Genomic DNA, 12,262 nt, shown 5'->3' on the forward strand with positions numbered 1-12,262 from the left:
TCATTCAGTCTCTGGTACCCAAAATTGTAGAGTTGTTGTTTATTTAAATGGCTCTGGCAATAGCAGGAAGTAAGCTAGCATACTGGGCAACTTCATAATAAATGCATTCTTATCCTGATTAATGGCCTTTTACCCCCATAAGGGAAATTACAATTAACTTACTTGCATCATGGTTGTAAGAAATGACCAAAATAAAGAAATCTGAATTGTGGACTATATCAAAAAGTGCTGTGTCAATAGTAATAAAACATTTGCTTTTAAGAGGAAAACATCCAATATAGTGCTAGCTTACAATGTTTCCCTCTAAAAGACAATTACTTTAGCATTTTATTATTTCTTTTTAGTGCTTCTGAGGCTGCAGATTTATTTAAAAAACAATCAATAATTCAGGAAAAGCACTATTAATATTGTAGTTTCCACTGTGAGCTGTATTGTTGTAAACATTCTCTGTTTATAGTCAAATTCAACAAAATCTGGCAGTTCATTGTACTGTTAAAGTTAATAGATAAACAGTAAAGTGAACTAGGAACCTGTGTACAGTACATATCTCCATGTATAAATCAGAGTCCCAGATAATTTTCTGCCACAGTTTTAGGCTTGTAAAACCTGCTGCATTTTCTTTTGCAATGTCTACTTTGCATTTTTTAAAAGTGTGTGTATGAAGGCTCTTTTCCCATGCTTGCTCCACTCCATATTTGAGGACTCCTTTTTGTCACACATGAGGCAGTTGAATAATGCAAGAGGGACAGAGTTGAGTAGAGCAGTGATGGAGAAGCACTGAGTGGGAAAATGTGGTAGTTTTAAACAACCACAAAGGTTTGAATGGAACAAGAGAAAGGAAAGGGAAAAAGTGAGAGTTTAAAACAAGATTTGAGTACAGTGAGAAGGGAATTGAGAGAGGCTTTGTTGTGTTAGCTTTTTGGTTTTTGCTTCTGTGTTGTACCCATCCGCACTATTTCTTCTTGTTAAAACTTTTTTTTAAAAGCAATTCCTTCATTCTTCATTATGATCTATTCAAACCTCTTCCATTGTCTCTCCTTTCTTGCCTTCGTATCACAGCCACGGATGTTATGCAATCTGCCTTCTCTTCCCACCACCCCCCATCTTGCTGTAACTTCAGCAAATCCAGGATTGTGATTTGGTGCTACAATTCCTGCATTGGGTGCTGCATAATGACAAGACTAGTGCAATATAGTATAGGGTGTGTGTGTGTATATATATATATATACACAGACATGCACATCCCAAACAAATAGGTATCAGTACAAAATATGATGCTGTTTTGCATTAATTTTTATATTTAAGGTGAAAGATACTGTGGCCTTTGCCTTGTGCATTAAAAAACTTAGCTGTACGTGAACATCTGGTTGGCCTCTGTTGGAAACAGGATATTGGACAAGATAAGCTTGGTTCTTCTTATATGTTCAGTATTGATGAATCTAATGTTGATTTTGTTGTTTGTTTTGCACATATTTTGGTTTACATGCTTACGTTACAGTTTGAATAGTAATGGAAAACTTAAAACCAAAAAGCTGGGCAGAAAAATCAGGGATTACTCTACAGAGAACCGTGCTCAGATTTTCAGGAACTTGAATAATGGTCCCTGATTGCAATCTGCTTTTCCTTTCTTGAGACTGCCCTGCAAAGGGGGGGGGGGTTTGATATGAACCACTTTTTAATTTGATGAAGCACTTAATAATTTCTGAAATAAGAATTACTGCATTAAAAACAAAGTCACCGAAAGCTAATAGCTATTAGACTACACTATCGGCAAGTACTCCTGCTGGGGAAGTTATCTCTTTGAATAATACAGGTATAATGCCTCACTATCCAAATTGTGTCTTGCAGTTCACAGCTTGAAAAATACTTTCTCTCTCTTCACCCCCACCCCCGCTCCTTATTTTCTCTTTGTAGCTAAAAGAAGTGCCAGCTTTGGAGAGAGAGCTACAGGTCACTAAAAAAGCCCTTGCTGAAGCCAATCTGGAAAAAATACGCCTACTACAGGAAATAAGGAAATATGATCCTCTCTTCCAGCTTTGACAGCAGAGGACTGAGCTACAGATGCTCAGGGCAACCAGAGATCACCAGCAGCATAAAAAAGCTTGCTTGTTACATTACAGCTACCTAGGGCATCTTCAATCCAGAGTAACTTGCCTTGGGGAGCAGAAACAGTGTGCCATTACAGGAGATGGAACATGGAAATGGACAGGCATTGAGGAAATGTGGGAATACGATGATCTGGAGTGGTCGGTTTTGCAGCCCATGTCCAGATAGCATGAAACTACACTTCAGCTGAAACATGGCAGCATTGAATCTAAGAAACGCAAAGCCAAACAAGGAAGAACTAGGTTTCTGTCCCATTCAAGTTGTCTAAAAGTGGTGCTGAAAAATGAATAATCTTTCACATCATCTGCTTCGTTCCTGCTAGAGGGGATGGGTAGCGTTGGGGACATGTGTATAATACACCAAAACAGGAAGAGTCAGTCTTCTTTGCTGAAGCATTGCTAACCATTGAAAGTAAATTTCACGGAGCTTTGGTGCAGCACCATGAGCCTGAGGAATAGAAGAACGAGTGGTGGGGTACAGGCTGAGCACAGGAAAGGGTGCTAGGAACAGAAAATATAAAATTAATCAGGCCTGATATGTTTTGGTGGCCACAGTTTCCCGTTAAACTGTCCCCCCACCCCAACTTGTCTTTTTCAGTAAGACACTTTTAGTGGAGCATTTCACTAGTCTTCCACCCACTTCTTCATAAGCTCAGTTGACCTTCACCATTGCCTTTTTGCAGTATCACAACCCTTACTGGGTGTAATTTAGTGAAAAGCTGCAAATGTCCTGTCCTTGACAGCTGAGACATGTTGGAAGCACTTTTCCTTTGCATTACACTACACAGATAAGCCTGGACAGCACAGAGGAAGTGGGTTCTGCCAATTCCCTCTAGGTCATGCATTGTCCTTACCAGTTCATTTGGTAAATGATGAACCACGAACTATGCTGCAACTTTCTGTAATCCAGATTAATGCTGGTTGAAATTGTTCTAGTGTGGATTATGTAGAGTGGCTGAATGCTCAACCCTTTCTTCTTTCTGCTTTCACTCCTTGTTTGCTATTTGGAGTGAATGAAACAGCAATTAAGCTCTGGAACAGGCTTGGCCAATGCTAGTTTTCTTGGATGTTTCCATAAAGAGGTTGTGTCCAAAACAATTTTAGAGGGGATTTTGCTCTGAAGCAGTTTGAACAAGGCATGATGAAGCTTACGCAGAGGGAAATGGTATAAGCAAGGAGGAAAGTGTGTCTCCATAAAAATCCAGGGATTCCAGCCTTAGACGCAGCCTGTAAATTAGTACAATATGACTGTCCAAGCAGTTAAAGCCAGTCTCAGGCAAGTAAACACAGTCTAACAATTTACATAGAAGACTAACTACCATATTGAAGATTACAGAAATTAGATGTTAGTTAAGCCTTTAAAGAATGACAAGCCTATGGGTTCTGTGCCTAGTTGAATTATTATTCTATTATTTATTGAATTTATATACCGCCTTATACTTGGGGAGTCTCAGGGCGGTTCACAGAATAAAATCAAGATATAAAACCACAAAATACCTAACAAAATAACAACAACAACCCAATAGCCTCCCCCCTCCAAAAAAAGTCCACATTTTAAAAGGGCATAGGGTGTAAATTGTGAAAGTATATTGTACAACACTCCTGGAACTGGGAGAATGAGCAAATGTGTGAATGCTAACTCACACTTCTCACCCTCCTCCACCAACCATTTTGTTCTACTTTTTTTAAAAATTGTTTTATCGTTGATGAACACACAACTCCACAAAATGTTAGTTGTTGGCCAGTCTCTGAAACGGACTTTTTAAGAAAACAGCTATACTGTACATCCATGTCCCCAAGAAGCATATGAGAGCCAGTAGAGCAAGGATGGGGAACCAGTGGTCCTCCAGGTGTTGCTGGACTAAAACTCGCATGAACCCTAATTGTTGCGCATATACTGGCTGGAGCTGATCGGAGTTGGAGTCCAGCAACAACTGGAGGGCCACAGGTTTCCTGCCCCCGCAGTAGGAAAACAAATGTGGAAGAGTGGTGGCAACCTCTCTTGTGAAGTCCTGCAAGATTAAACTAGATAATACAATCCTGTGCTACACCCTACCAAAAAGCCACCCATAGCACGTGACTTTTCATACCCGTGGATATGACTACATTTCATACTTGTGTGGGTTAGTCTTTGTTCAGATATGCAGTGCGTTAAGACACTTATTTTAATGTTGTATGGATGCAAAATAAACTGATGATACATTATGCACTACATTCTAGCAACAAGAAGGGATCGCCGATTCTTCCCAAACCTTAGACGCAGATTCAAAGGCTGTTCTTGTCTTTGTGAATGATTAGGCTGATGTATACATGCCTGTGCTGACTTTTGATAGGTTTTTATCCCTAAAATGTAGCTATAACATATAGGCCTGAATGTGTTCTTACACAATTTTTAAAAAGTGGTTAATTTTAGAATATTAAAACTGGAGACATAAGAATCATGCTTAATACAGGTATACATAGATGTGGCTGCTAAAAGTATGAAACGGATTAAGATTGGTCAGATAAGAGGAATTAGTGGGTTTGGTTTAAGTCACGTATCTTACATTTAGGGAAGAAGTTTCTACTACTGTACATGTTGGATTAGTCAGACTGGGTCAAAGTGTCAAAGATATTTAAAGACATGACTGGCTTGTTTTCATTTATTTTTTAAATGGCATTGCAGAAATCGTAACAGCGGAATAAGTACCACAAATAGTCTGAGTTATGTAATGTCCCATCAAAGCTACAGACTATATTAATATAGAGATCAGGACAAAATGGAGCATGAAGAGGGCAATGGGCTATAACATAATGAGCAATCTTGCTGTAAATTAGTATTATTTCAATGCTTAACCAATCTTATCTAGAATTTATTAAACAGTTTGTAGCTGGAGGCAATCCCAGTCCCTAGCTATAGCTGCAGAATGCATCTTTTTGTGTCCGACATCTGCTTGTCTGCCTTGATCTGATTGCCTTGGAGCAGTCACTGTGTGACCTTCACTATGTGAATCAGAGAGCAGCTTAAAACAATTTTTGTTCTGAATTGGGGGGGGGGACCCTGTCTTCAGCTGCCTCAGATAATTCACTGGCCCTCAAGGCTAGCAACAGGCTGCTGTACTCCAGAAAGCTTTGCCAGCTGTGCTGTAGTGCTGTCACTTTCATTAATTCATCAGTGGTGATTTCTGCATATCGGGCTGCATGTGCTGTAGCTTCTGCTTGTTCATTTTCTGTGCAATGAACTATTGCTGATGCCTTTTTCCTAGGGCATCCTATTTAAAACACTCCCATCAAACCCAGGCCACACACTGGAGTAAGCATGAATCACCCTCTCCATATTGGAAAATGCAGTGGCAGAAAAACTCTATTAAAAGAGTAGTATGTATTACTGTTGGCTCCTATGTATAAAACCACTCTTGCCTAATGAACAGAACTGTTTTTGAAGTCTGTAAAATTTATCTTTATGGGGTTGACAGGTCAGTTCATACTCTTTGTAGTATAGCACCAAAACAACACACCAAATTAATACATCTTAAGTATAGTCATGCACTTTCTGTGAATTCAACAAGTAAACAACTAGTTGTTAAGTGTACTACATATAGTGTATTTTTTCCGACATGCAGTTGCTGATCATGCCGTCCAACAAACCTGAACTTTCAGTAAACAATTCTGCATATGCATATCTTCTATTGCTAAGAAAGAAGCAAAATAGTCTTGGCCATGGTTAGATTTTATATAGGCCACCCACTGCTTTTTCTTAACTTGAATGCTAAAAAAATAAAAATCTATCTTTTGTTGTAAAATGCAGCATGTTAAAACGTGAAAAGACAGATGTGTAAGAATGGTACACAGAATTTAACTGCAGAATGCAGTTCATGTATTTTTGTCCTGCTGAAAATAGTTTTCTAGCAGTTTCCAGTATCTTTTGGGAGGCTTAAAATAAGGCAAAGCATAGAGAAGATAGACTGGTATGTTAAGTTTATGGTGTGACTTGTTTGGTTTTAATTACTGATGGTAGGAAGAGCCTTGCTTATCAGCTTACTGTGGTGGGCATGGTCCAGATGTTTCCCCCCAACTGAGGATTAATTTATTCCTCTACGTTTACTACTGGAATAAGGAGGAAATCCACTGAAGCTGATACTGAGAGGCTGGACTACTAAACTGCATTACTGTTCTGTTCTTAAAGACACTCCCTTTTTTCAGTGCTATATTTAAATGTAAAAAGAAGTTAAGAGCAAGACTTACTACTTTGTAATACCATAACTTATATACCAAGGGATTCTTTCTTGTTGCAATGCTCTCCTAGTTTCTTGTGGCTCCTGCTGTAACTATGACCAGGAATGCTACAAGCATAGGTAGAGTACTGGGTACAAGACTGACTTGAATCTAAACTAAAGCATTCAACAGTATTGAGTTTTGTTGCAATATACTTTTTCCTCCTATGATTGTATTGGTTCTGTGAACCACTTCTGAGTTATAAATTAAATTGATTAACTCTGTTTCTGTTGATTTATTTCTCAAGTTTAACTTTCCAGCATCATAGTCGGGCTATCGATCTGATATTCAGCAGCTTATCCTTTTATTGCTGTTACTGCAGCTACGAAAAGTGAACTGTACTTGGCAATATGAATTGATAAATGGTGCATATTATGAACATATTTTCCAGTGAAGCATATTTGTTCCACCTTTATTAGAAAACATCAAAGGCAAAGTCATTACACAACTGCATCCATTACTTTAGATAGCTCTTTATTGGTTTTTGGAGCTGCACCTGCCTGCTCAATTTGATTGTCGCACACTCCCGGAGTTTTGCGTTGACCAGATCTTATATTTCACACAACTTGTAAGTTTATTAGAGAACTGGATGCAGAATCAAACATTAGTCTCAAGAAAAATATATTTAAATGTAAGTTCCTTTATTAGAGATGACTGCCATTATGTTTCATTCTTAGCAGCAAGAATTTTCTTATTTAGTTGCCTTTGTTCTCTCCAAAAGGTATCTGATTATGTTTCATAAGTATAAACTTATGATGACAATGTTTTATACAGTTTATTGACTGCATACTTTAATGTTTCTGTACTCGGTCCAAATATAGCATGCAGTATAACTTCTATCAGAATGACCTAGAATTTCATAATTAGTTTATTAAAAGTTTCCCTCAGTAAGATCATATACGTTTAGATGGCTTAGTTTAAGCAATCTGAAGCCACCATCTGCAAAAGTTATGTTCACTTATTCAAAGGTGAATGATCTTCATCCCCCTGAAGACTCTTCCGCAATCTCCTCTTCAGTGAAAAATAATTTTTTTGTATTTTGAATTTGGGATCTGCCCTCGTGACTTCAATCGTCTGACTGCTTCACGCATGTGTTTGGGCTGCAGAGGGGGTGATTCTCCCCACTTTTCACATACATCTAGTGCTGAAAACAAACAAGTATTTTAAATCAGTTTGTTGGTTCAATACATCTTACATACCCCCATTTGGTTACAAAATCTGCCTTATTTCTACAAACATTTTAGCTTTAAAAGTAGTTGATACGTGTGTATATTTCTTTACATTCAAACAACCAGGCATACCAGTATTTAGCTGATGGACTAAATGGACTAACAGAAGGCCAGATTCAACTAGTCAGTGCAAGGACTCCCACTAGCACAACAGGTGTTTCCCACCTTCATGCATTCTGGAGGTTCAGGAGATTCCCCCAGAAGAGCACCATGGGCATAAGAGAGAAGAGATGTTTGCACTGACAGAACAATCTCCTTTTCCTGAATTCCGCCCAAAAACAGTTGACTCTAGTATATACTCAGTTTCTGTAGTTATGTAAATACTATAACTTGCATTTGAGAATCAAAATGTCAAAACAGCAGTTTAATTTGTTAGGGGTGGAAATGGAGTACAGCATACCATTACTATGCTACCAAGACTTAAAAGATGAACACAAGTGGCTCAAGAATTCTTCCATTTGAGGAGAATTTAGATAAAATTGAATAAGTATTCCCTACCATTGGGTAGAAAATTGGGCACATACATAGGATAGGATGGGTAACATCCTATTTTTGTGTTTAGAAAGCAAGTGCTTAGGTAAATTATTCACACTGTTACACTGGGTTAATAGCCACATTTCTCTTAAAACTATTGAGCTATTGCAAATTCATAGAAATGAAGAACTGCAATAATATTTAAGAATAAAGGATTACAGAAAACCTGTTTAACTTGATACAAGTTTGAAATATTCTTCTGTTACTCACCTTCTTCTACTACCTCTCCAACAAAGACTTTGGAAATTCCTGACATGGCGATAACTACATTCTGAGAGACAGAGGTTCCAGTAATTGACTGGATCAGCTGAGGAGGGGAATGATAATTTGATTTTAAAGGGTTAAGTTCTTTATGTTCCAATCACAAGCATTACTGGCAATGACAACTGTGCTGCCACAGGGTTTCAGCATAGTTTATGAATTTTAAACCTCAGTCTGACATAATCTCTCTAATGGAAATACTGCATCTATTGGGCTGCATCCTGCTAAATCATCATGTGTCCTAAATGGGGAGGGAAAGGGGGGCTGCCAAAACAATCCAATGAGTACAGAGCTAGCTCAGTGGGCACAGAATACGATCTGACTGGTGTGGGATGGGTGGGAACAAAAAGTAAAGAAGAGAGGAATTTTATATAGCGTGCAAGAAGCGGGCATGGCTGATTGACAGTAATCCTGAAATTAAGCACTCCATACTGCAACATTTTGTTGCAGGTTCCATTTATACATCATAAGATACAACTCAGGAAGCAGTTTAACTTTAAACTGAATTGGAACAGAACTGTACCCGTTTAATAGCAGCCTTCGGAAAAGCTGACCGGCGATACATCTCGTAACGATTTAGTTGTTCTTCAGAGAAAGAGGAAACAAGAATTCTAGAAAGAAAAGACCAATTATACCCCAGATTTAGAAACAATACTTTTACCCTAAACACATCTTTATAGCTATAAAACTGCATAGCTTGTGAAGTTGGGGAAAGACAACAGTATAGTACTTTGTTTGATAGATCATAAGGAATCTGGAAGGGGAGAGTATTGTGCAGTGTCGCACGATAATTATTACTTCCTATATTACAGTATTAATTGTTCAATCCTATACATGCCTACTCAAAACTCTGTCCCACTGAGTCCAATTTTTTTTTTAATTTATGCAGCTTTTATGGCACTTTTCAAGAGCAGGGCTCCTTCCAAAGCCATTCTGAATAAATTATAACAAAAATACAGTATGATAAAAACATCAAAATCCAAGCACTAACAATCACATACAAGTTTTTAATGGGACTTACTCCCAGGCATTAATAACAAGCTTTATGTCATGTAGATGTAAGACTACTTACTGCATTTTTTGAATCTCATCTTCATCTACTTTATGTTTTTTCTCTTTTTTCTCCTTTATCTCTATTTTTATTTTCTTGGCTGCACAAGCCTGTGAAGTAGACTCCTCTGTTTCTCCCAACTCGGTTTTAATCTAGTATAAAAAATTTTGTTCAGCTTGGTTATAGTGTTGGTATGTTCAGATTGGTTATAGTTTCTAATTAAAGTTATCAGGTGCAAAAGATTTTCATTATTTTTATTATTTGCTCCACTCTCTGATATTACCACATAAATGTCGTGACTTGCGTATTTTATTAAACAAAAGATAGAACAAGATTTCCGGTCCCAGCTCCTGCCAACCTAGCAGTTCGAAAGCATGTCAAAGTGCAAGTAGATAAATAGGTACCGCTACAGCGGGAAGGTAAACGGCGTTTCCCTGTGCTGCTCTGGTTCGCCAGAAGCGGCTTAGTCATGCTGGCCACATGACCTGGAAGCTATACGCTGGCTCCCTCGGCCAATAACACGAGATGAGTGCCTTAACCCCAGAGTCGGTCACAACTGGACCTAATGGTCAGGGGTCCCTTTACCTTTACCTAGAACAAGATTTCAACTTCTTCAAACAACTGAACTTAAAAAAAAATCCTTCTCTTTCCAATGTTGATATTTTGTTTCAATTAGTGATTTGCACAGCATGGGAGGTGGGGGGAGTAGACATAACCTTCCACATTTCACTGATAAAATACTAACATTCGTATAAAAAACAAATCTTATTCCAAGGGTCATCATGCAAGAAGCACCCTGTTCCCTTACACATAACTACAGGGTATTCTGTGCATGCTGTTACAGTATTTTAATTTATTATGTAACAGTCTTTCTTGCACTAGCTTTGGAAGCATGGTTTCTTAATAGACTGGCAATAAAGTGTAACAAGGTGGTATCCAACAAAGTGGTTCTGTTAGCGCAATAATTTCTGTTTATGCAAAATGGAACTTCCCTTTCTTTTCTTCTCCCCATGCAATTCCATGCCCCCCCCAAAAAAAAATCTGTTCTGGAGGGTTGGGGGAACCACAGGGAGAGGAGATGGACGTGAAGTTCCACTGCACAGCCAAAAGTCATTGCACTACTGGAGCTACTTAAAGTACCGCCCTTAAAGTTTAATCCTTACAGAATAACCAAATTGAACACAACCATCAATCTGGAAAGGCAGTTGTGGTGATGAGGAAATGGAAGGCAAACAATGCATTGATACTTTGTGTTTATGAACTTTGTAGTCCAAACAAGATTGAATTTGAAGATACCTTGGGCAGTGTGTGTATGCACACTTATAAATATGCAAAAAAAAGACATGACCAGAAGGCAAGATGGACAAGATTTACCGGTTTTTAGGGAGGTTATGTTTACTATTCAACATTACGGTAAAAACAACAGAGTCTTGTGGCACCTTAAAAGATTAACAGATTTATTATGACACAGGTTTTCATAGATTCCAAGTGCAGAAAGAAGTATGGTGCAGGAGCAACCCTGACATCCTGGCCTGGGCACTTTTATTTGCTCCATTCTTGGATCTGATCAGGGGAAGGGGTACAAGACAGAATGTGCATAAACATGAAGTTACCTATAACTCAATTAAGAACTAGGGCCTGAGCTTGTTTCCCATCCTCCCTCTCCATCCCTTTTTCTTCCTATGTCTTTTAGATATTATGCTGGAGAGTGGGCACTGTCATAGGAACATATGCTTTACCAATGAGATAGCCCTTCCCCTTTCCTTAGTAAGCAGCTGTAGGAGCATTTTTGGCTAAAGAATAAATGCCTTAAACAATATATAAATCCATCAGGTGCATTGAGCGCTATCCTTTACTGTATTGCATTAATGCAACCCATGGGGAGGCGAGATGGTAAGGAGGGAAAAAAGAAGTAAATGAAACACAATATTACAGCCAGCGATGATGAAAAATAGAGCTTGAATGCAAAATAAGCAAAGTGACACTTTATGGCAGGAGTGACAGGGTCAGTCTGTCCATTTCCCAGACATTTAAGGTCAAATTCAGCTGTGGTGAACCTGTAGCCCTCCACATGTGGTTGGACTCCATCTCCCATAAGCAGAGGCAGAATGGCAGTGTTCAGGGATGAGAGGAGCTTTAGTCCTAGGGTGGGCTATAGGTTCCCCCTCCCCACTCTAACTGAATTGTGAGTGGATGTACTTTTTGTAGTCCATTTCCCTCTAATCTCGCTGGTCAAAATCCCCTCTTTGTTTATATGCCTACCTGCAACTGAGGATAACTTCTCATGTACATGATGAAGTGGATATTTTGTCCTGTAAAGCTTATTATGCCATAACTAATTTGTTAATTCTTTAAGGTGCCGCAACATTCTGGCAAGAATTGCCATTAAAGAGATGCTGTCTCTGATAAATATGGGCAGTTGGAGCACAGGGAACCGGGGAGGGGAAATTCAACCACCTTTCAAGTAGGAATTTAGCAGCAGCCCATCGACCCCCACAACAAGAACAGAATAGCTGAAGAGCAAGTCGAAGAAAAAAAGGGTTAATGTGAGCGTCGCTTCCTTCTCTTCTACACACCTCTCCAACCTGCGCCTCCTCCTTCACCGCCGCAGGGTCCTTCTCTTGCCCCTCGTCTGATTCCGCGGCGAGGATAGAGGACTCCTCCGCGGGAGATGGAGAAGATACAATGGGAGGAAGAACAGCATCCTCGGTACGAGATTCTGCAGCTTCAGCCATTGTTCCCAGGAGGAGGGTCTGTCGCGCTCTGGTGACGTCATTGGAGAGGCGTCCTCCACCTCCGGTCTCTGTTTCCATAGCAACACATCACGC

At 39.1% G+C, this 12,262-nt stretch overlaps 2 protein-coding genes across 3 annotated transcripts in view; one reads left to right on the plus strand and one right to left on the minus strand.

The window, feature by feature from the left end:
* BLTP3A (bridge-like lipid transfer protein family member 3A) overlaps positions 1-6,583 on the plus strand; it is a 52,843-nt gene extending 46,260 nt beyond the window's left edge. For both annotated transcript variants that reach the window (XM_035122159.3, XM_035122160.3), the window contains exon 21: positions 1,915-6,583. In XM_035122159.3, the coding sequence (XP_034978050.2) occupies positions 1,915-2,040 (126 nt within the window). In that variant the 3' untranslated portion in view covers positions 2,041-6,583. The remainder of the gene's footprint in view (positions 1-1,914) is intronic.
* Positions 6,584-6,755: 172 nt separating this feature from the next.
* On the minus strand, positions 6,756-12,262 carry TAF11 (TATA-box binding protein associated factor 11). The gene is made up of 5 exons (XM_035122163.3): positions 12,011-12,262; positions 9,456-9,586; positions 8,907-8,994; positions 8,333-8,429; positions 6,756-7,503 (listed from the first exon to the last, which is right to left on the minus strand). The coding sequence occupies exons 1-5, from the start codon at positions 12,245-12,247 to the stop codon at positions 7,373-7,375; spliced, it is 684 nt and encodes a 227-aa protein (XP_034978054.3). The 5' UTR covers positions 12,248-12,262; the 3' UTR covers positions 6,756-7,372.

This window comes from Zootoca vivipara, chromosome 7, assembly GCF_965207765.1.
Source record: "Zootoca vivipara chromosome 7, rZooViv2.hap1.1, whole genome shotgun sequence".
Taxonomy (NCBI): domain Eukaryota; kingdom Metazoa; phylum Chordata; class Lepidosauria; order Squamata; family Lacertidae; genus Zootoca; species Zootoca vivipara.

Bases quoted from the DNA above. Each gene is read 5' to 3' on its own strand.
- TAF11 (XM_035122163.3), bottom strand. From the start codon at position 12,247: ATGGAAACAGAGACCGGAGGTGGAGGACGCCTCTCCAATGACGTCACC. The intron at 8,995-9,455 runs GTAAGTAGTCTT...TTTTCTTTCTAG, and splicing joins GATGAGATTCAAAAAATGCA to AATTCTTGTTTCCTCTTTCT. The intron at 8,430-8,906 runs GTACAGTTCTGT...TCCCCTCCTCAG, and splicing joins CGAAGGCTGCTATTAAACGG to CTGATCCAGTCAATTACTGG.